This window comes from Drosophila melanogaster, chromosome 3R (assembly GCF_000001215.4).
Source record: "Drosophila melanogaster chromosome 3R".
NCBI lineage: Eukaryota > Metazoa > Arthropoda > Insecta > Diptera > Drosophilidae > Drosophila > Drosophila melanogaster.
The window spans coordinates 21,133,970-21,152,975 of NT_033777.3; the positions used below are offsets into that span (position 1 = coordinate 21,133,970).

The 19,006-nt window shown below is 41.9% G+C and overlaps 3 protein-coding genes across 5 annotated transcripts in view, besides 1 other annotated feature; all 3 read left to right on the forward strand.

The window, feature by feature from the left end:
* Positions 1-292: 292 nt before the first annotated feature.
* Positions 293-4,245, forward strand: Usp8 (Ubiquitin specific protease 8). 2 transcript variants are annotated; one of them, NM_142691.2, is made up of 8 exons: positions 293-536; positions 600-1,088; positions 1,148-1,310; positions 1,366-1,848; positions 1,904-2,347; positions 2,746-2,976; positions 3,040-3,494; positions 3,551-4,245. In NM_142691.2, exons 1-8 carry the CDS (start codon positions 442-444, stop codon positions 3,879-3,881), a joined length of 2,691 nt encoding a protein of 896 aa, NP_650948.2. In that variant the 5' UTR covers positions 293-441; the 3' UTR covers positions 3,882-4,245. The 2 variants fall into 2 exon arrangements, with proteins under 2 accessions (NP_650948.2, NP_001247227.1); NM_001260298.1 differs by lacking the exons at positions 293-536; positions 600-1,088; positions 1,148-1,310; positions 1,366-1,848; positions 1,904-2,347 and adding an exon at positions 2,513-2,677.
* A 55-nt stretch (positions 4,246-4,300) lies between these two features.
* On the forward strand, positions 4,301-6,396 carry meigo (medial glomeruli). 2 transcript variants are annotated; one of them, NM_001104383.2, is made up of 4 exons: positions 4,301-4,519; positions 4,586-5,096; positions 5,149-5,610; positions 5,721-6,396. In NM_001104383.2, the coding sequence occupies exons 2-4, from the start codon at positions 4,892-4,894 to the stop codon at positions 6,068-6,070; spliced, it is 1,017 nt and encodes a 338-aa protein (NP_001097853.1). In that variant the 5' UTR covers positions 4,301-4,519; positions 4,586-4,891; the 3' UTR covers positions 6,071-6,396. The 2 variants fall into 2 exon arrangements, with proteins under 2 accessions (NP_001097853.1, NP_650949.1); NM_142692.3 differs by lacking the exon at positions 4,301-4,519 and having other exon boundaries at positions 4,723-5,096.
* A 373-nt stretch (positions 6,397-6,769) lies between these two features.
* SNF4Agamma (SNF4/AMP-activated protein kinase gamma subunit) overlaps positions 6,770-19,006 on the forward strand; it is a 73,531-nt gene continuing 61,294 nt past the window's right edge. The window contains exon 1 of the mRNA NM_169946.2: positions 6,770-7,342. The gene's annotated coding sequence lies outside the window, so the exon portion shown is untranslated. The remainder of the gene's footprint in view (positions 7,343-19,006) is intronic.
* Positions 7,760-16,185: a mobile genetic element.

The following is a 19,006-nucleotide window of genomic DNA, read 5'->3' on the forward strand; positions in this document are numbered from 1 at the left end:
TTAAAATATATATCATTCATTTTGTGTTAAAATATAATTTTATATTTAAATGGTAGATTAGGAAAAAGAATCAATTTTGTTTCCAAATCCATAGAAATAGCTACAAAATGTAGTTTAGCTTTAATCTTCATAATATTGAGTTACATATTCATTATATTTGAATTTGTTTATTTGAAATAAAACACGTACAGCTAAAATACATATCTAGTTGGATTTTCAATATTAATAGCTAAATGGCTAAATTTGCACAATCTAAATTTGCACTTCTGACAGCGCCATCCTATTTCTTTGTTATCGATAAATTTCATGCAAAATAACAAATGATTGTGTTGTTGCAGCCCAGCCCGCAGATTGAGAAATTCCTGCTATGAGAACAGGAAAATCGGCGAGATCCCGATTCCCAAATTCAACGTAGCCCGCCCCGACAACAAAAAACGAATAATGGCCAAGTTGAAGAAACTGCATATGAGCTCCAACCTTGATGACCTGGAGAAGATGTCCATCATTCCGGATCTGCGCAGCAAGGGCATGAAAATGTAAGTGGACACCGCGATTTGGTGCTGATGCGGCTGTTTTGATTTACCTGGCATTCTTCGCAGCCTACTGAACACCGCCCGCAAACTGTACATGACCGCCGAGGAGTACAGACTGGATGGCGACGAGGAACTGGCCTACATCACCTACATGAAGTACTTCAATATGCTGACCGCAATTCACAAAAAATCCGATTACCCCAGCCACAAGACGACGGTGCGCCAGATGCTGGGCGACACCGAGTCGAATCGCCGCATTATGGACACGCTGGAGGAGATTATCAACTCTCTGCGGCATCGTTATGCTCAGCAGCACCAAGCGCCGGAACCAATTGCTCCCGACCTGGTTAGCAATGGGCGTGCGGGTGTGGACTCGCCGATAACACAGCCAACGCAGTACGCCCGACTTGGGCTGATAACCTGTCAGGATCTGTATCGGCGCATGCAGGAGAAATCGGTCCTAGTTATGGACTGTCGCCCAAGCGCCGACTACGAGGCCTCCCACCTCACGTACTACTGTGCATTTAATGTGCCCGAGGAGTTGATAACGCCAGGGTGAGTTGTCCATTATAATAATCTCGCTATTTGGATACTAACTTATTGGATTTACACAGAATGTCGGCTGGCAGATTGCAGGCTCGTCTTAGCAGCAGCGCCAAGGCGTCGTGGGCATCGCGTTCCGTCAAGGATTCGGTGGTTCTTATGGACTGGAACACCAAAGATGCCCAACCGGCGACCAACACAGCCATTTCAACCCTTCTGGACATCCTGAAGAACGTGAGTATGGGTGGTATTTAGCCATAGATTACATATAATCATTATTTTCTGGTAGTGGGATCCGGATGTGACGTATCGCGCACCCATTCAAATTGTCGAGGGCGGTTATGAGTACTTCATTATGATGTACCCGACCCATTGCACTAATCCCAGTGTGCAGGCGCCGCAGCAGAACAACAACGACATTGAGACCATCGATGATATCGAGTATCCCTCAATCCACGACATCACCATGAAGGAGGATATTAGTGCGAAGGACTTCAGACCGCGTCCAGACTTCAATCGGGCCAACAAGCCAGCGGCCACTCGCGTTAATGAACAGGGAATTTCCCGTCCTTCTCCGCCGGCTAAGCCCATTGCTGAGATCATGCGTGATCAGGCCGAGTTTTTGCAGCGCGCAGAGCAGAACGATGAGCAGTTGGAGAAGGCCTCAAAAATGTGGAAGCGTCAAGCAGCAGAGGGCGATGGTTTGAATGCTACCGAGGACCAGGAGTTGCACTTCAGGATCCTACAGTTGGAGAGCAAGGCCCAGGACTATGTAAGATCTATAAATTACCTTATAAGGTTCGATTAATTGTTCGTTTGTGTCGTAGATCGTGGAAAACAATCGTCTGCGAGAAGAACTAAGTCGCATACAAGAGCTACACAATGTTACGCAGCAGTTGTCGCAAAAGGAGGTCGAGGCAACGAGGAATATAGAATCCAAGATCCGCGAACGACAGCGCTTGGACGAGCAGCATGAACTTGAACGTCAAGAGCGGGAGCGCCTTTTGGCGATCGCTCGCGAGACAAAAAAGCATTACAAGTCACCAACACCTTCGGGCCCGCCTTCGCCGGGCAGGAACTTGGAGGACGTACATGTCGTGTCAGACAGCCTGGAATCCCTGCTCCAGTTGACTGGCGATCCGGATCCGACAATTGCGCCAAACAAGGCGGAAATACCAACATTCGATCGGGCGATGAAACCGCAGCCGAGGAATGTGGAGAGGACATCGCAACGCGTTCGTGATTTCTCGCCTGTCATTGGTCAGAATGTGGTAAGTATTGCTTGGGTAGTGGTGGTTGACTCACTGGCCACATAAATATAGCCGCGACACGAGTCAAATCAATAGCCAGCGGGTCACGTTTTGAAGACACCCGCCCAGACGTGCGCCGTTCTTGGTGCGCTTTCTACCCCCACTCTCAGTCGCTCGACGTCCGCACTCAAAGCATGTTCAAACCAAAGAAACGTACAATTGCCATACTGTTAAGCAGGAATAGCATTATACAGGATTCCGCGAATGATTTGTGTAGCGGGCGTGAGGCTCCAGCTGCCAACAGCTCCGCCCACCTACAGCATTTATAGCTCCATCTTTCCGCTGAGACGAGTAATAGCTATAGATTTTATTTTCCTCTATCTCCGAATAGTTAACTATATCCTTGGATAACATTTCAGGGTCGTGGACTGACTGGACTGAAGAATCTGGGCAACACCTGCTATATGAACAGCATACTGCAGTGCCTGAGCAACACGCCTCAGTTGACCGAGTACTGCATTTCGGACAAATACAAGAATTACATCAGCAGAAGCAACAAGACTAATGGCCAGGTGATCGAAGAGGTGGCTGCACTCATCAAGGAGCTCTGGAATGGACAGTACAAGTGTGTGGCCAGCCGAGATTTGAGGGTATGCAACTGAAAAAAAAAAAACACCCAAATTTCTTTCTAAACTAAACATACTTCATTGCAGTACGTTGTGGGCCAGTACCAGAAGATCTTCCGCGGCGTTGACCAGCAGGACTCACACGAATTCCTCACCATCCTGATGGACTGGCTGCACTCGGATCTCCAGACCCTACATGTGCCCCGTCAGCGGGAGATGATCAGTGCGTCGGAAAAGGCTTGGCTGGAATTTACCAAGGCGAAGGAGAGCATGATTCTGCATTTATTCTATGGCCAAATGAAGAGCACTGTGAAATGTGTGGCCTGCCACAAGGAGTCCGCCACGTACGAGAGTTTTTCTAATCTCAGCCTGGAGCTGCCGCCAAACTCGAATGTATGTCAGCTGAACCAGTGCATGGACATGTACTTCAGTGGAGAAAGGATCCATGGCTGGAATTGTCCTAGTTGTAAAACGAAAAGAGATGCCATCAAGAAGCTGGATATATCGAAGCTGCCACCTGTGCTGGTGGTGCATCTTAAGCGGTAAGTGATGCTAACACTATGCTATGCTTGTTTATAATTTCTTAAATCCCGCATAGCTTCTATGCGGATCCCAGTAACTCTGGCTCGTACATGAAGAAGCAGAACTACTTGCGCTTCCCGCTCGAGAACTTGGACATGAATCCCTACATAGCACGGGCGGAATCGCGGGCGGTAACACCTAAGACCTACCAGCTGTACGCCGTATCCAATCACTACGGCACCATGGAAGGCGGGCACTACACGGCATTTTGCAAGAGCGCCAACTACGGAAAATGGTTCAAGTTCGACGATCAGGTCGTCTCGGCGTTGGACTCCTCTAACGTGGTTTCTAGCGCTGCATACATTCTTTTCTACACCTGGCTGCCACCCATGCAGGTGCCTCTGTAGACGCTTCGCTCGGTTTCCTTTCGGTTTTTACCCCTTTCGTTTTAATTGTTTTTTGTTTTTCTCTCATATTATAGCTTTTAAGGTCTAGTCGCCACACCCTTTTATCATTTACAAATTACCGCTTAACTGTTAACTGCTATTTAAGAGGATAATCGCTTGTTTGTTGTTGTCTAGGCTCTTAGAACAGTATTACGCGTGGGCGTATTTTCAATGGGTGCAGGCTGCATTCACTAAAACCAAGAACTTCAAGTGCATTACCAGTGTAACAAAGAGAAGCCCGCATATACGCCTGTGTATGCGGGACTATAGTTTATTGTATTTTGCAAATATATTTTAAAACCAAATAAACGAAATTCAATTTCTGATACAAAGAATTTCTTTGAAAGAATCATGCGTAGGGTTTTTAGAAAACAAATTGGGGAGAGCGGGTATTTTACACTCAACAAATAATATAAAAAAGGGGGTGAAAGTTATTTTACCATTGCAAAGAAAAATTCAGCTAATTTTCGCGCCGAAAAGTTCAATTCGAGATATCCGATAAGTAAATATATTCACTTCCAACTAACGGTCACACTGTAAAACGCCCCCGCTCTTTAGCAAATGCAGTGTTGCCAACTCTTGCTTTCAATAAATAGCTAGTTAGTTGATTTATCAATTATTACATTTATAGTGTTTTATGTATGCCCTATTTTTCATTTATAAAGAGTTATGATTTAAACTTATTAAATAAGATGATGAAATTGATGATTCAAAAGAAGAACATAGCTATAACAGTGCACCTAAAAAATGGCCAAAAATACAGGTGCTTGCAATCACTTAATCTAATCTGGCTAGTAGCCAGCTAAAGCGGCAGCACCGACCACGTATTTGATTGGATTATTTGATAGTCAACGCCAAATCACGGCACTGCAGCCGCGACTCCAGAGAATGCCAACTGTTTAGGATCGTGCATTAAGTCCGACTTAACCAATTCGCAAGTCACACGCTTTAAAAACCGTCATCTGCCCGCCATGAATCTGCCGGAACGCAGCCGTTTTGTGATCTACGCCGTCGGTATCTTCGTATGCTACTTCTTGTACGGAATTGTCCAGGAGAAGTTGACGCGGGGCCGCTACGGCGAGGAGGTACAGACAGATGGATCCGTGGGAGAGCGCTTCACTTACGCCTTGGCCCTTGTTTGGGTGCAGTGCCTCTGCAACTATGTGTTTGCCAAGGGTAAGGATTACGTGGACTTGTAACGAATCAATTCTGATCTGTGGTCTTCCAGTGCTGCTGACCATTAGGCCGCAAAAGGAGGACACCACCAACGCGGGCTCCTACGTGGCCTGTTCGCTGACCTATCTTCTGGCCATGGTCTCCACCAATATGGCCATGCGCTGGGTTCCCTATCCCACTGCTGTGGTGGGTAAATCCGCCAAGCCCATCCCCGTCATGATCCTGGGCGTGCTGATTGGTCGCAAATCCTACAGCTGGACGCGCTATGCTTGCGTATTGACCATTGTCCTGGGAGTTATTCTCTTTATGTACAAGGAGGGCAAGGTGTCCAATTTGCCGGCTGAGACCACGCTTCTCGGCGAGGTGCTGCTCTTCCTCAGTTTGTCAATGGACGGATTGACTGGAGCCGTTCAGGAACGCATCCGAGCGGCCAGCGCGCCTTCCGGTCAGCAGATGATGAGGGCCATGAACTTCTGGAGCACCCTGATGCTTGGCGTTGCCATGGTATTTACAGGTGAGTGTTAAAAACACTTTATTTGAGCTAAAAATATTGGCTAAGACCTTTTTATGTAAGCCCCATACGTTTTTATAAATGTTCTGAAAAACTATAAAAAAAATCTTCAGGTGAGGCCAAGGAATTCATGTACTTCACCATCCGACATCCCGAGGCGTGGACCCATTTATCGCTGATAGCTGTGTGCGGCGTGCTCGGTCAGTTCTTCATCTTTCTGATGGTGGCCAGCTTTGGACCTCTGGCCTGCTCCGTGGTTACGACGACGCGAAAGTTCTTTACCGTCCTGTGCTCCGTTCTGCTGTTCGGAAACGTCCTGATTGCCCGCCAGTGGCTTGGAGCTGTCCTGGTGTTCGCCGCACTCTTTGTGGACATGCTGTACGGCAAGAAGGCGCCACTGGCTACGGCCAAAAAGCCGCCAGTCGAGGGAAAGCTATCCGAGGAAAAGAAACTGAATTCGTAGAATTTGATAGATGATTGCATAGCCCTATGTACTGTACATACACAAATTAAGAAGACAATGCTTCCGGCTCGAGCGGCTGCAGCGCCAAAGTTTCCCCATTTCCTAGAACTGCTTATCGTACAAAGGATTCTAGCTATAGCGAACACAGCATTCGATACTTGATCTGCAACCCATAGACCGTCGTTTAAGTTAATTAAATTATTGATATCTATTAGAAAAGGAACAAATATTGTGCAAAAGTTTACACCAGACCTGCGGGTCTCTAACATACAGGATCATTCAATCATTTAATGCTACAATTTATAATTAAAACGTGCTCTTTTATTAATGGTTGTATTATTTATATGGAACGTTACTAAGAAGGCCTAACAAAGGCAACTTATTTTCTGGCTCAGTTTAATAAATATTTTCCCATTTTTTTTTGTATTTTCTTTAACTTGAATTTAAAGCGCTTAAATCAGAGCTGCCACCTTACACGAAATGTGAACTACGTTCATAGGCAAAAGTAAGATGCTATGAAACTCGAGTTCCAAGATAAAATATCAATTTCGTGTTATACTGAAATAAGATTTAATATTGTGTTAGCTACTATATAAACCGTAATAATATGAAAAAAAGACTACACAAATTAGTTGTATCGATACCGCGACGAATCAATTGGCAACAATCGATAGGATCACTTTGCCGACCCTGGCAACTCTAGTTTATTGCCGTAGCCGTTGCAGATACGGTCGAAATTTTCAGAATGTTTTTAAAATGTATAAATCCAGTGTGCGCAATGCTAATTATACAATAAACTAATCGGGACGAAAATTTCCGAAAAATAAAAGAACGCATGTTTCGAGTTTCGGAACGGAACGGAAGGAAACACAAACGCGAAATTAAGCGAAAGTTGGAAAAAGGATATGCCCAGTATTAGCGGGAAAATGCAATAAAAATTGCAAAGAAAAGCAATCGAAATGCAAAAATTGTGATTATTTTTAACAGCAACGAATGCAGTGTGACGTGTGATTAAAAAGAATAATAAAATTGGCTCGTTTGCATAAATCAAATAAAATATTTTCTTATTGGATGAGTCGCACTCTAGTTGTTGTTGTTGCTGCTACCGCTGCCAGCTGTTTGACTGTGTATTTGTTTTTGCCCTGGTGACGTCCGTGCGCGTGTGTATGCGAGTGTCTTTTAGTGCTTTGGCTTAATTTTAGCAACTAAATTCGATCGAAAGTGAGTGTGGGTCGCAGCGACGCGAATAAAAGCAAAGACAAAGGCGGCAAAGTAAGTGAATTGTGTGTACATAAGCGGGATATGTAAGATGTAATTTCAAAATTTTACTCTGTAAATGTGCTCACATGTTGAAGTGGGAGTGAAAGCACGATAAACAACCCCAAATCACGCTGTCGCCCTGTCTCTTTTCATCTTTCTTTTTGTGGGGGTGGCTGGTCATATGTACCGTTAGCCGGCTGTTGTGTTCTCTTCCTCTCTCTCTCCCTCTCTCGGAATAACGGTTAAACGGAAGCCGGCTAAATGCATTATGTAAAGTTTTAACTTGTGCCCCAATTTAATGTCACACTCCCACTTATCAGCGTGTCGTCAGACGGAATAATTGTGGAAAAGTGATTTATGCTTGCCACTCTCTGTCCCGCTCTTTGGCAGATAGCGAAATTAAGCGCCTCCAGCCCCTCTTATCGCCCGAGTTAAGTCCGTGATCGAGGGTGGAGCCTTTTGTGAAGATATGATGTGTAAATGTATGAAGGTTTTTAAGTTTCAGCAGATAGTTGTAGTGTGAAGATTTCCAATAAAGAATACGACTGACTTTCTTGAAGTTCAAAATCAGTATCAAGTTTATTGTCAGAGAGTGGCTACTCGAGTCCTCCGTTTTCGTCTTATACATAAGTACATAGGTTCTTAATTGTAAGCATAATGAACATGCCGACTCGGCATGTGGCTGGCTAGCTGGGGACAATGTTGCAGTGCGACTTTTGTGTAATGTCAGCATTCGGCCGGAATGTCAGCATTCGGCCGGATGCGGTGTTCCAGTTGCCGTCTTCCCGGTTGAGTGTCCGATGATTTGTTTAGAGGCGTGGGGGTTTAGGGGGTGGGGTGGTAACTCCTCCCCCCCCAGTTCGAAGTGACGGCCATAGCGAAGGTATGGATGACGCGTAGATTGGTACGTGATGATCCTCGTGGATGTGGACGATGTGTTTCGTTCGTCGGTGCAGCCATAAGATGACTGCTAGGAACGTTACCAATCCGAGCAGAGTGTAGAGTGTCCAGGTGTGCTGTATAGTATTGTGATGGACGGCCAGGATTTTATCCATTGTTTGGGTGGCTTCGAGGTGCAGTTTTTCTAGGCTTAGTACCGTAATAGTGGTATTCCTAGTTACTTTTCGCATGGGGGGAAGATCAAAATCCGTCTGTTCAGGGAACGTGTCAACCGTGCCGTCGTAATCGATACCGTTAATCTGTATTGTTTCGTTAATGTATCTGATGATGGCTGACCCCATTATTGAGAGCTCGGAGCCGTTTGTTAGGGATACCTTCAGTTTGTTCACGTTGAATGCGAAGATGTAACCTCTCTCTGCCTCGAACACGTCGGTGATGGGGCCGGTTTCCCGTACATCGCAGGAACTGTTTTCTCCGTTCAAAAGGTGTTCCAGGCATGTGTTGTTCTGTGGTGTATCAACGTAGAAGTTCTCGTCGCACAAGAATGTATTATCCAGTTTGGGGCATTTACGGGTCATATGAAATTTCTTATTATTAATATTATAAGCTAGGTAATTTGGGGTTATTACAAAATATGTGTTATTTATTGGTAATGGAACTAGTCTGGCGAGGGTATGAAAAGGTTGTTTAAAAATTGGGACTTTGATATTAAAAATAATCTTTTGTTCGTAATTTAGTGTATTCATTTGTAGGAAATTGTATATACTTTGTTCATTTTTGACTGTGATATTTTGTTTTTCCAGTATTGTTTTTATTTTATCCATTTCTTGTTCATTTAGGATGAACTTGGGAATTATATTTATTTTCGCCAATAGCATACTTTCTGTTATGTCGTTTAGGTGGTTAATGAATAATTCTATGTTATAATTAATCCTATTTAAATATTGTATTTCTTCCAGAAGGGTATCTTGTAAGTTTAAGTGTTTGTATATTTTGTTTTGTGAGGTATCAAAGAATTTACTTATCAAAATTTGTTCATTATTTATATGGTCCGTGATATTTTCGAACCGGATAAGTATTTCGTTGTTAAACATTACTTGTTTTTGGAGATTGTCGTTACTGACTTCGGAATTTTTCTTTATATTGTCAAGTTCTTCATGTATTTCTTTATTGTCGTTGGCATCCATGTTGCCGGTAACCACCTTTACTAGACTCCCCAATCCGTTAATCAAACCCCGTTTGTTTCTATATGAAGGTGTAAGGGCTTTGAGCTTTACTTGGGCTTGGGTTAATTTGGTTTTTAAAATTGTGACGGAGTCCGTCAACGTGGAATCGGGGTTAAATTTATTAATGGTCAGATGGAATTGTTCCATACATCTGCTGTAGTCTTGTAGGTTGATTACATGACTAATTATTTTGTACCTCTCAATTAGTAAGGCTTTCCCTAGTTCTATCTTGGCTATAGGGGCGTTATCATTTAAATAATGGACATGGATAGCCTGAGTTGGCACAAGGGTGAACCTGAAATGGTAAGTTAAGAGGTAGTGGGGTCAGTTATTATCAGTGTTGGGTACGTTGTTGCTTTTGTCTTTTTTCAAAACTGTTTTTCGAATTTTTGATTTGTGTAGTTTTTGATTCCTAGCAGTTATCAATGTATGACCTTTGTCGTGTTTGACTTTGTGAATCGAAAACCTGGGTGTAATCTTATTACGTCTGTTTTCCTTCCTAAGGACTAAAGTGTCTGGTTGTAGGTCTACGGGGTCTGTTCGGGTTTCATTTAATTTTAGGGTTCTCCTAACTACGTCATTTGAAAGTTTGTCCGTGATGAGGGGGTACAACTTCTCGCGAAATTCATTTAATTTCGTTAAGTAGTCGTGTTCGTTATTGAACTGGATTGTTTGGTTGAATATATGAGTACGTCCGTTAAATAGTTCAAAGGGGGTATGTTTAGTTGCAGAATGAATAGCGTTATTATATGTGATTAGGGTTTCGGACATTATCTCGTCATGCTCGCTACTGAGTTTCTGTTGTTTCCTGACGTCAAGTATTATTCTGTAAATCTCAGTTAGTGTCGAGTGAAGCCGTTCAACGGGAGAGTTACTAGAGGATTGTTGAAAGGACGTAACGTGTAGGTCAATGTTAAATTGAGTGCAGAACTTATTGAACATATCGCTAGCGAATTCTGCTCCCTGATCATAGATCAGCTTTTTGGGAATACCAAATTGGGAAATGAAATGTTTTAAGGCTTTAACTACGTTAATGCAATTCCTATTAGTTATAGGGTAGGCAGCCGCAAATTTAGAAAATTTATCGATAATAGTAAGGTTATAATTTTTGTTAATAGTATAAATGTCTATATGTAAGATGTCCAACGGTTTTGAAGGTAGTTCGGATATTTGGTAAGTGATCTTTTGAGGTTGTCTGTCGTATTTTAATTTTAAACATGTTTCACATTTTCGAATTAACTGAGTTATTCTCTCCTTCATATGTGGGAAGAACTGTTGTCGTTTTATGTGTAAATATGTTTCATCGATCCCTCGATGGTTACTATTATAGTGATAGTCGGTTATAATTTTTTCGATCTCCGTACTATCAGTAATTTCGGGGAGGAAGATCAAACATCTAATGAGTTTAAATTGACTGTGGGCTGAGAAGTAGGTTTGGTAGGCTTGTTCCACCATTTGAAAAATGTGGTCGGGGGCAAATACCGCGCATGTCTTGTTTGGTTTTAACGACTGCCTAAGAATGCAAACTACGTCGTCATACTGAAAATTGGGTTTACAGAATTCCCTCCTAAGTTTGTGTTTAAACGGGGTCAGTGTGGCGTTATTTGTATCTGGGGTTATTTTGAACAGGAGCTGAATATTAAAATCATTAAGGGGTTTCTCTGAGATGGGGCAAACATTTTGAGGAATTGATAGGGCTTCGTTATGGTTGACAGAGGCCTCTGGTCTACTGAGAGCATCAGCAATTACATTTTGAGAGCCTTTCTTGTAGACGACTTCGAAATCGTACTCCTGAAGCTGGAGTCTCCACCTAACTATTTTAGAATTTGGTTGTTTGAAATTCATTAACCAAGTTAGTGGTTTGTGATCGGTGATTATAGTGAATCTCCTGCCAAAGAGGTAGGGTCTGAAGTATTGGACCGCCCATATAATGGCCAGCATTTCCTTCTCAATTGTGGAATAATTTGTTTCCGCAGCCGACAAGGTTCTACTAGCAAAACATACGGGCCTATCACTATGCACCGGACCTTGGGATAGGACAGCTCCTATTGCGAAATTACTTGCGTCCGTGGTTAGTGTGAAAGGTTTTGTAAAGTCCGGGTATTGGAGGATTGGGTCGTTAGACAGTAAGGTTTTGCAATATTCAAAGGCCTTTTTGAATTCATCATCTATTATGATCGATTTATTGTTTCCCCTTAATTTTTGTGTCATGGGTTGGGTAAGTCTCGCAAAATCTCTGATAAATTTTCTGTAATATCCCAACAAGCCTAGGAAAGACTTAATTGACTTTTTACTGTGGGGACATGGAAAGTTTTTTATAGCTTCGATCTTATTGGGATTTGGCCTAACACCTTCTTGTGAAACGATGTGGCCAAGGAATTCTGTCTCCCGCCTGAGGAAGTAGGATTTTGTGAGTTGGACTTTAAAGTTGGCAGATCTGAGTCTTCCAAAAATAGTTTTCAAGTGTATGAAGTGTTCTTGTAAGGAGGTTGAGAAAATTATTATATCATCTAGGTAAACTAGGCAGATAGTTCCGATAAGGTCTCCAAAAATATTGTCCATCACCCTTTGGAATGTGGCTGGGGCATTTTTGAGGCCAAACGGCATTCTAATGAACTCGTAGTGGCCCCCCTCTACTGTAAATGCAGTTTTGGGTGTGTCGTCGGGATTCATTTCTATCTGATGGAATCCACTTGCCAGATCAAGTGTGGAGAAATATTTGGCTTTGCCCAATCTGTCTAAGATATCCGCGATGTTAGGTATTGGATATCTATCGGATATAGTCTTCTCGTTGAGTTTTCTATAATCGATAACTAGACGCCATTTTTGCTCTCCCGTAGGAGTGATTTTCTTTGGGACGACCCAGACGGGGGCGCTCCACGGGGAATAACTGGATTTGATAATGTCCTGATTTAACATTGCCTCTATTTGTTTTTTGACCTCCTCTTTATGAATGTAAGGATATCTATAAGATTTTGTATGAATGGGGGTGTCGTCCGTGGTTTTAATCGTGTGTGTAATCTTGTTGGTGAAGGTCAATGATTTGTCTTCATTGTAGAAGATATCTAGATAACTTTTGCAAAGTGAAAGTAGGCTTTGTTTCTCTTCAGAGGAGAGGTGATCGACGCCAAGGGCTTGTAACGACGCTGCGGAGTTTTGGGGCTGTGGGGTGTCTGAAGTGATACTGAAAAGTTCAACATTGTTGGCCGTGGAGTATGGCATGCCTTTTATCGGGCTCTCGAGGTACAATAACTGATCCCTCTCGCTATAGTTTGTGATAACGAAATTAGCAATATTGTTTTGGGCATTATAAATCCCGTCTGATATTATTAAGTCATCATTGATTGTAATTGAATCGATGTAGAAGTCGCCCTGTTTGGTTTCCACTGGTAGTGGCAAAATAGTTTTCGTATGTCCAGAGATATTAAATACGTTTGAAGTTGAGTTACTGTGGGTCCATAAGGGTATAATGGTACTTGGGGTTTTTAGATTTAGGTTAAGTAAATCTATTTCTGTTTTTAGGTAAGATAATAAGTCCATTCCTATCAATCCGTCAAAATAAGAGTGGAACTTGAAAGGTAGAAGGGTCATTTTGCCCGTGATTTGGAATTCCGGTGGAAATGGTATAGAGACGTTTTGATATATTTTAAAACTGTTCAGGGCTGTTTTGAGTGTTATGGGCGTATCTAAGGTCACACAGTTCCTAGGGTCGACATATTTTGGGTCGATGAAGGAGTGTGTAGAGCCTGTGTCAATTAAAAACTTCAGGGGGTTTGTCTGGGATAGTTTGATTTTTATAAAAGGAAGCGAGGGGTTGTGCGTGGCTGGGCTTATGTACCCTGTTGGTTTCCCGAGGCCGTTTGCTGAAAATTCGAATCAGGTTGAGGGTTCTCCTCTATATTATTCAAACTATGTGAAGGTGCTCGAAAGGGGTTTGATGTATTGGCCCGGTTGTCCTTGGTGCCGGATTGGGGTGTGCGATTGTGTGAATTAAATGGTCTATTTTGGCCAGAGTTAGAGTTAGAGTTAGAGTTAGAGTAGGGTCCCCTACGGTCATTTCGGTCGTTACGTCCGCTGCGGTAATTGCTGTCGTAGCTATTTCGGTAGGTTTTATTGTCTGATCCATTGGGTCCCTGCTCTGGTCTGTTGGTTCGCTTGTTTTGTGCCCTATATAAGGTCTGCTCTATTTGGCATTGCTCGTACGCCTGTTCAAGTGTAGAAGGGGACTTTATCCTGACGAAAGTCTTGAGAGGTTCCTTCAAACCAGTCATAAAAGCATTGAGACAAACCTCGTTGTAGACAACCTTTTTTGCATCTACAACAGTGTTGTTGTGTTCGCTGTTTTTGAGTATGGAGAAGAGTTGGCTTCTCACCTTTGATATACCAAAGAACAGTTGGCCCAAGGTCAGGTTGTCCGAAAATGTGTTAAGCTCGCTTAACAAGTTGGCCTCGCTTTTCTTGCTCGAGTAGAGGCGGATGAGATTGCTTTTAATCTCATCCCAAACCAAGGGGGTATTTGCCAGTTCCAAGGCTTCGTCGGCCCTATCAATGATTTTGTTCCTGATGGTCCTCAGAGTAAGCAGGCCATACGGTGTTTGGTCAGCTCCCCTGATGAGCATCAGGATTTCTTCTACGCTAGTGATAAACCTGTCCAATAGACGAGGTGTACCATCAAAGGTTGGCAAATGCTCAACAAATGCCATGATATCTTTAGGCTTGAACGTAGTTGAAATTAAGGAGCTAATACCACTGACAGTGGGCGCCAGAGGGGATGGAGTGGGGCGGGCAGAATCGTTTCCCGAGTCCATATTGGGGGTTTGGGAAGATATTGATTTGGGTTCTTCCGAAATCGGGAGAAGGGAGTCAGGACGTCTAACGGGATGTGGGGGCCTATTAGTGTTTGGTGGAACTCCAACAACTGAACGTGTAGTTTTCCTAAGGTTGTAAACGAACTTTTTTGACATTAAATTTGAGGTTACTTAGTATATTATGTATGATTGAAAAATAATGAACAAATTTCTTGTTTACTAGAGTGTATGGGTGTCTGTCTTTGGCTTTATATTTTCCCTTTTATATTCTGCAATGTGATTGGTATTAGTATTTGTTTGATATACAAAATTACACAATGAAAGGAAACAAAATATATCTGTATATGTCGACTTCTTTAGTACATTTGTTTTGGTTATTTTGAATGTGCAATACATGAGCGTAGCAACCCATTGTAGAAGAGTGAAAGGCAAGAACACTTGACGATACTCAAGCGTTTTCCCCTTACCTCGGCTACCCAGACATGGGTGCGCCACTACACATGCAGTGTCGTTGTCGTTGTGGTACGCAGAATGAGCCTCGCTTGGTTTGAAATGATTTTTGCTTATGTTTTGATTTTTCGCCGACGTATGGCAGTGTGCGTTTTGAGTGTACAATGTATTAGAGAGGCTTTGGTGCTTTGTTTGTTTACCACGGTGGCATGGTGATCAGCGTTTGATTCCATGCCAACGAGGCGGTACAGTACGTGGATGTATTGGATTGTAGTTGATATTGTATGCTCACATATATAAGTGTATATAGAGGCTTTGGCGATGCGTTGGCCAGCGTATGTAAGTGCCGATGACGTGATGATCAGCGATAGATTCCACGTCAGCGCGGCAGTACGGTACACTTGCACTCTTTTTTTTTTATAAAAACTTATGACGTTTGGCAGAGTATGGACATACCGATGGCGTGGTGATCAGCGATAGATTCCACGTCAGCGCAGCAGTACGGTACACTTGCACTTTTTTTATAAAAATTATGACGTTTGGCAGAGTATGGACATACCGATGGCGTGATGATCAGCGATAGATTCCACGTCAGCGCGGCAGTACGGTACACTTGCACTTTTTTATAAAAATTATGACGTTTGGCAGAGTATGGACATACCGATGGCGTGATGATCAGCGATAGATTCCACGTCAGTGCGGCAGTACGGTACACTTGCACTTTTTAAAAAAAATTATGACGTTCGGCAGAGTATGGACATACCGATGGCGTGATGATCAGCGATAGATTCCACGTCAGCGCGGCAGTACGGTACACTTGCACTTTTTTTTTGTATATTTATTTATTTTACATTTTTCCTCTCTCTTTTTTTTTCCTGTGTTTGAATATATGTTTGAGTTTCATTTGGTACTTCACAACTTCAATTTTGTTTTATAAAAATTTGTTCCTAGTCACTTTCAGTCGACATCTTGCATATAGTTTGTTTCGTTTCTTACATGTTTACTTACAGGTAGGTAATTATTAATAGGTAGGACATCCTACCGGCTGCGCCAGTTAAGTCCGTGATCGAGGGTGGAGCCTTTTGTGAAGATATGATGTGTAAATGTATGAAGGTTTTTAAGTTTCAGCAGATAGTTGTAGTGTGAAGATTTCCAATAAAGAATACGACTGACTTTCTTGAAGTTCAAAATCAGTATCAAGTTTATTGTCAGAGAGTGGCTACTCGAGTCCTCCGTTTTCGTCTTATACATAAGTACATAGGTTCTTAATTGTAAGCATAATGAACATGCCGACTCGGCATGTGGCTGGCTAGCTGGGGACAATGTTGCAGTGCGACTTTTGTGTAATGTCAGCATTCGGCCGGAATGTCAGCATTCGGCCGGATGCGGTGTTCCAGTTGCCGTCTTCCCGGTTGAGTGTCCGATGATTTGTTTAGAGGCGTGGGGGTTTAGGGGGTGGGGTGGTAACTCCCGCACAAGTACAACAATAAAATAATGACTGTCGTTCGGTCGGGCAAAACAAAGGCACATGCATAAATAATACAGGCGGGCGGCCCACTGGGCGTAAATAATCACACACACACATACTGCAATTCAGATGCGACTTTCACACTGATAACGTGATGGTTACGGTGTATGAGTGCAAGGAGTGCGGGGAGAAGGGACAATCGCAAATCATTTCATGCCATGATATCTGCAAATTATGGTTTGACATGGTGATAACAAGCACTTCGAACATCACGTGTGATCACCATTGTGATGATTCTAGTATTGATGTTTAAAAATGTTTCTTTTGTAGAGCTGTTGTCATTGATTAGTTGCTCGTATGCAACATATGACATATGTTTTTCGCACATAAGTGGGACACCTTATCATCTATGCTAATATACATATGTATGTATGTAGCTTATATGACACAATTCATATACGCACAGTTTATCACTACAATTAACTACATTTGCACTACGTGATCTTGCATAGGTAATTTAAATTATTGCTGATTTAATATCACAATGATATTTAATTTACTATTTGATTTTGGTCCTTCATCTTACAGACGTAACAGTCTATAGACTCATCTTTACTTATTATCTAAAATGATCTACATAATTTATTTTTATTGACATTCTATAGTACATTTGTAGATCAATTGTACTGAGGAGCGATAACTTAATAACTAACTATTTAGATTTATATGGAGCTTAATAAATAAGCTAAATTGAATGTGTACTAGTTTTTGAGTCGCCCTTTTTTGATGTTCCTTAGTTATATAAGGAAAACCTTGAGAATCCAATGCCCTTTGGTATTCATTTGCCCCATTTTCCCTCTTGACCCCTACAGACCCCAAAACACTCTTACTTTTCTGGCTTTTCAATCGTCGCGGCTCACCTGAGGCCAATAAACGCTTCTGACATTTTCGAGAATAAAAGCAAAAGCGTATTTAGCGGGCAATAAAAAGAGAATCAAGCTTTTGGTCGGTATTTATAAATACCCTTTCCGTTCCGTTCTGCATTTCATAATTCATTTGTCAAGTTCGTGTGTGCCCAAATGTCTGCCCGAAGAACATCACTCACAAAGCCACCCACCAACCACCCACCATCAATGATGTCATTCACTGCGAGCCATCGAGTCACATGTTTCGATTTGGATGTGCGCCCGAAAGAAAAGCGGAATAGCAAAATAGCGAAAATTAAGAAAATTTCCTTTGTAGTGAGAAAAAGCTTGGCTATTTTCTTTCTCTAGACGCAAATCGCGTAAAATTCTTCGCCAAGCGAAACGTGAAAATTGTTAGGATATGTGCTGTTGAAAATAATGATGGACGGCCGGAATCAGTATATGTCAGTGTTTATGCACAGAGAAAAACATGTCTTTCAATATTTTCACCACAATTAAGTCAAGTTTAACTAATTGGTGAACAAGAAGATATATGACCAATATTATTAATACCATTTGATACATAAGTACATAAGTTTAAAACTCAATATGATATAGTTTTCTCAGTGTATATTTTATAGAGGCACTACAAAACATTGCAGTAAGTCTGCTCTTCGGTAATAATGTTTATAATTTCATTGACAACGCAATAACGTTTTGTTTACTGTTTACCTTTCATTTTCACGCTTGTTGAGTTATAAATCAACTTTAATTGGCATCGATTTGTGATTAGCGTTTGGCCTAATCAGAGAACAAAGAAGCTCTCTATAGTCTTACAACACAAGATGATAATTTTTAACACATTTAGCTGAATTTAATTTCTTGATAATTCCAAACTATTTTGAACTCCATTTCTTTCGTATAGCATCCGAATGATTGACTATAATAATACTTGTAAAATGAAACAATTTATCATCATTAGATTTACTATCGTGTTTTTCAGGCATTCAAGAAAAAGCGATTGAGATAAGAAGATACATATGTACGTATATGAAGTAATGTATAGGAAATAAATTCTTTTTATGGCTCGGGGGCTTTTGATTATCACTTTATTGATTGTGAACTCTTGATTACCATTCATTGGGTCGTCTATTTCCATATCTGCCTTGTTTCTATCAATTCATCACATTCTTGTGCAATTCCACGACAGACGAGCTCACTTTGAGTGCCATTTCATCACTTTGACACAGAGTGTGCAGATGAGTCACCCGGTGATCCCATTGCACTTTTGTTTGTTTCATCCTTTCAATTGTCTAAATCCTCCGCCCACAATTTTCCATCTGTTTTTAATTAGCAGACAAGCTCGCCCTCCCCCTTGTCGAGGGGCCGAGGCGCTCACGTGTTGCCAACAGCTGATTGCGGAGCTTCTCTGGTGGCGTATACGCAATTTCTGGCACTTTCTAGGAGCTCCCTTTCTCTCTTATATGCAGGCTTCTCTCTCTCTCTCACTTATTCGGTACTTTTAGGGAGTTCATGCATTTTGTTCGTGTTTAATGCAGAATCAGAGATTCCTTTTCGAACATAGACTTAAAGAGTTTGAGAAGAATCTCTTTCTTTTCAACCTACTCTTTTATGGTGCAGTTTACTTTATTTACTAATTCAGTAAGTCTAGCAGACTATCGAAGAGATGATGTCTATATAAAAGTCTAAACTTGCAATAATGTATGTAATAAATTTGGTAATTAGTCTTCCTTTTTTACAAACAGATAAATCTAATTTAAAATCATATTAAATGCTTTTTAAAATCTTTAGTAAATTCTTTGTCGGCGATGCCCAAAGAGGAAAAACAATGGCCGCGACTACGATTGTATCTCAATTTTTATGAATTAAATATACCGAAGAGCTCTCTCGCTCCTCTT